Source organism: Merops nubicus, unplaced genomic scaffold, assembly GCF_000691845.1.
Source record: "Merops nubicus isolate BGI_N331 unplaced genomic scaffold, ASM69184v1 scaffold17398, whole genome shotgun sequence".
Taxonomy (NCBI): Eukaryota; Metazoa; Chordata; class Aves; order Coraciiformes; family Meropidae; genus Merops; species Merops nubicus.
Genome location: NW_008625276.1, coordinates 1 through 4,403, shown reverse-complemented (window position 1 = coordinate 4,403; position 4,403 = coordinate 1). Strand labels below are relative to the sequence as shown.

Genomic DNA, 4,403 nt, shown 5'->3' with positions numbered 1-4,403 from the left:
AGAGCGGGCAGAGGGGCAGGATCCCCTCCCTGCCCTGCTGCCCACGCTGCTGGGGGCAGCCCAGGCTGCCGGGGCTCCTGGCCAGCTCCTCACCCCCAGCACCCCCAGGGCCTTCTCCACGGGGCTGCTCTCCGTGGTCAAATGCCAAGTGTCTCTTTACTGCTGGCGTGGGTGAAGGTAGTCACAGGTGCCAGGCTGGAGTTCCAGCCTCGGTGCCTTTATCCCACTTTTGGGGAGGGGAGGCACCACCCCTCGACACCGCACTCCCTGGGGCTCGGAGGTCGGGGTTCAAGAGAGTTCCCAGCCTGTGCACACTTCAGTTCTTCTCATCCACCCTTTGCAAAGAGAGAACTTGCTGCCCCTTGATCTGATTCATGGAGCAAAGCCCCGATGAGCTGCAGAACTTTGCTGAGGTCCTTAACGTGGCCCGTTTTTGATGAGCAGAGAGGGAGAGCACGTGTCTCCCCCGGCACACGCCGGCGCTGTCAGATGAGCTGTCACTCACGGGAAATTGTGCAGATCTTCATAACATCATCTTCCTTCAACAGTCTTATGTGCTTTGATGTGTGGTGAAATAATTAATACTTTAAATGTCAGCACTGTTGTCTGTGGGTACCTGAGCTGGTCCCCATTGGGGTGGATGGGACCGAGCTGTTGTTTCAGGTTCTGTGAACGCAGACAGATGTCGCAGCATCGGCTCCTCAAGTGTGAGTGTTCCTTCCTCCTATTCCAGTGAGCCATAATAGCTGGAGACTTGTGTTTAAAATGAAAGGATGGATTTTGAAGGGTAAGGAACAATATAAAAGAGGAAGCACTGTGCTCTACTCTCTTTGAGCTTTGTCATAAATAAAGTCAGGCAGACTGGGGGGACTTCAGACCTCTCCCTGCTGCTGACTGGAACAATTGTGCTGCTAAAGCTGTCAGCCTGGAGTGAGGTTTACAGACTGACCAACAATTTCATTTATTCACTAGGTGGTTGCTCTTTTTTTTGCATACATTACATCATGTCATGCACAGTTTTTTAGACTATGCTCTGGGAAATTCGAGAGACCCCTTGTGCCTGAAACACTGGATTTGAGCATCACCAAAGGGATTTTGCTGTACCTGAATCAGTTTTCTTGGGGGGTTTAATTTCAGAGATCTGATTTGTAGGAAATAATGAGCTGCCTGCTTCTGTGTCAGGCCCCTTTATGGTCTCTCAATCCATGAACCCCAAAGCATTTGGATATGATTTTGGCATAGCTCTGTGTAACACTGATAAACCACTGCTGATCTGGTAGCTCTTTTCTCAGTGGAGGTGGCTTTGTAGTGAAACTCTTTAAACTTGCTGGTGGATTCTTCACCCTGCCCTTCACTTGAAAAGGTCCCATTTACTTCTCCAAACGTTGGATGTTGTTTTTCAACAGGATTTCACGACAGAGATAAAAGATTTCTGCTTCATTAATGAGTAAAAGCAGTAGTAGGAAATTTTGTTGCAAGCTGTACAGAAAACCTTGTGCTGCAAGACTTAATACATACATCGATTCAAAATGGCTGAGGAGTCCCTAGAACAATTCAACACTGTTGAGAAATTATTTGCTGCTATTTATCTGTCAAAATAAAAATGTCCAAGTCAATCTATTGGAAAAATGTTTGTTGAATAATAGCCAGTTTCTTCTTCCTGAATTAGCTTTTTGTATATTCCCATTGGCTATTTTTAGTGAAGTATGTATACATGTATGTTTGAATTCCTATATATTTTACATTGCTCTTGCTTAGCTTTAGATATATATATCTTAACTGATTAGACTTGTAATCAAGAAGAGAAATGGCACATAATGATGTATAGGCTCTTGAGAGAATTGGACTCTAATTCTCAGGATTATTGGCAAAAAAACCCCACCCCACACTCCCCCCCCCAAAAAAAAACCCTCTTCCCCAATGGGATGTGGATTCTGTGGCAGTTGAAATGTGTATTATTAAACTCCTTAAGCAAACCAGAATGGCTCCCAGTGGAGAGCAAAGACATTCTAAGTATAGCCAAGACTAAATTCTCAGGTCTGGGGTTTCTCTACTCAATTCCCACTTGATTATCTCCTGTAGTATTTAAACTTCATGCCACGCCATAATTATTTAATAAAAAGTAAATATAAAATGTACCTCAGTGGGGAATATGACCTTTTACCTTCGTGTTGTCATACCCAAGACAGACACAGATGAACAGAGAATCGGGATCACTGGGATGGTCTCTCTCACGTGACAGTTTTGTTCTTCTGGTGTCTGAGACAGTCACCCTGGGAGGTGCTGAGTGGATTTGGGAAGATTCAATAAGTGCCACCAGCACCTCTTGCAATCAGGTGTTTGCAGCTGTGCTGATGTCACCAGGTATTTAAAAAAAAAAGAAATGAATTGTTTTTCAAAAGAACCACAAATGGTGCAATAGGATAGAAGGAGTTGGGATGGAATGAGGACAGTGCCAGAGGACCTACCTGTGTTCTTACCAAGAGCCCCAGCATGAATGTGTCGTTGGAATTACAATGCATGTGCTAAAGGATAAGAAAATTCTAAAAAAGCCATACCTGTATCAGTAAACACTAACAATCCTGATGGGTTAGAGGCAGTCACAGCCTATGAGCAAGCAGAATGCTGCAGAACTGACAGCTGGGGTCAGTATTAATTTGAATTGGAGTTTAATTTTGAATACTCAGAAATTAGATAATTATTGCCATGATTTCATAGTAGAGAGTATTAAAGTTTTATGAAATCAATAGGGCTCTACCACCTATTAGTAACTGAAGATCTGGGTCAAAATATCTTGGTTTATCCACTGGAGATGAGGAGGATTGCAGGGCAGTGGCTGTGTGTGCACAGCAGCCACACGTTGCTGAAGGAGTTGATGTGACTCATGAAGAGCTGTGCCCTGGTTTGTGAGGACAGAATGCTGGGGGTGTGTAAGGTGTGAGATGAGCAGGCAGGGTGCTCTCAGTCCTGACTGTAACGAACTGAGCAGACCTGTTCTACCCTGCATGTGTGCCATAACTTGCTGTATTGCTGCTATGGTCAGTTTTGTCCAGGGTAAATAAACTGATCCCTAAAGGAGAATTTGGTGACTGTAATTCTCAGCTCTACCCTTCAAATTAGTCACCGAGCCTCTGATAGATGGTGAGAAGTCAGCATCAGAACCTGGAGCAGTTTTGAATGCAGCAGTCCTGATTTCTTTGGTCTCTTACCAGTAAGCCAAACTAAGCAGTGGGGCCCTTTGGAACAGTTGCAGTAAGAAGTTTTGTTAATAGCATGCAGCAGTTACAGAAATAGTATCAGTTGCTTCAACATTTCTGGATCCAAGTGCTTTTTGTGGAATACTGGCAGAAAAAGAGAGTGTCCATTCAGTTCAGCATGAGCAGGCAGAGGGGTGGGTGTGTGTGTAACACACATAAATGCAGAGTCCTCTCAGGGCTTAGCTGTGGGCAGAAAGGGATCACTAGTTCTTTAACCAGGTGTTTAAGAGAGGTTTTCTGTGGAGAAGCTGTGAAATCCATCTTTCTCAGGTAATGCAACTCGAGAGTCATACTAAGATAGCAAGCCAGATATATAACGTGATTCTTTTTCCTCTTTTCCTTTCAGCTTTAAATGAACCAACCATAGATTACGGTTTCCAAAGACTGCAGAAGGTCATCCCAAGACATCCTGGTGACCCTGAAAGGCTAGCTAAGGTAAAATATTTTTTAAACATTTCACTGAACCCACAGCTAGCAGCGAGTTTTTTTCTGTTAGCACTCAAACACTCTGTGAACTTATTTTGCTGCTAAAATGCAGGAAAATGCAGACATCTTCCCAGTTCATATTCATGGTCCTTTGCATTTATCCATATAGACAGATCTCTGAATGTCAGTGATCCACAATAGACACAAAGGATTTGTTGCAGAGATCTAACCCTAAAGGAATAATTAAAAAAAAAACAAGCAAAAAACCAAACCTCAAACACTTAAAGCTTAACTTCTCCTGTAGGTAACACTGCATGCTGTGGTGCTGTGGCACCTTGCACGAGGAGAGTGGCATCAATGACTAGATTCTAGACTTTAGTGCAGTACCAAAAGTGTCTGTTGTCCTATTGAATCAGATGTTTATGTGTCTATGAAACAGAATAGATGCCAATTCAGTGGGGAATGGAGATCCTTTATAAATTGGGTGTCTGAGAAGTGGATCCATGGCTGGAGCTGCTGTCCCCATGGCAGGATCAGGTGTCCCTGTGGCCGGGGCTGGTGTCCCTGTGGCTGGAGCTGTGTCCCCATGGCAGAATCTGGTGTCCCCATGGCCGGAGCTGCTGTCCCCATTGCAGGAGCTGTTGTCCCTGTGGCAGGATCTACTGTCCCCATTGCAGGAGCTGTATCCCCGTGGCTGGACCTGCTGTCCCCACGGCAGGA

General features: G+C 44.7%; 1 protein-coding gene across 1 annotated transcript in view; it reads left to right on the top strand.

Moving 5' to 3' along the window:
* The window catches only part of LOC103778063 (transcription factor COE2), a gene marked incomplete at both ends in the record, with an annotated part of 120,892 nt that extends 117,200 nt beyond the window's left edge, over positions 1–3,692 (top strand). The window contains one exon of the mRNA XM_008945631.1: positions 3,604–3,692. Coding sequence (XP_008943879.1) covers positions 3,604–3,692 — 89 coding nt within the window. The remainder of the gene's footprint in view (positions 1–3,603) is intronic.
* Between the last annotated feature and the right edge of the window lie 711 nt (positions 3,693–4,403).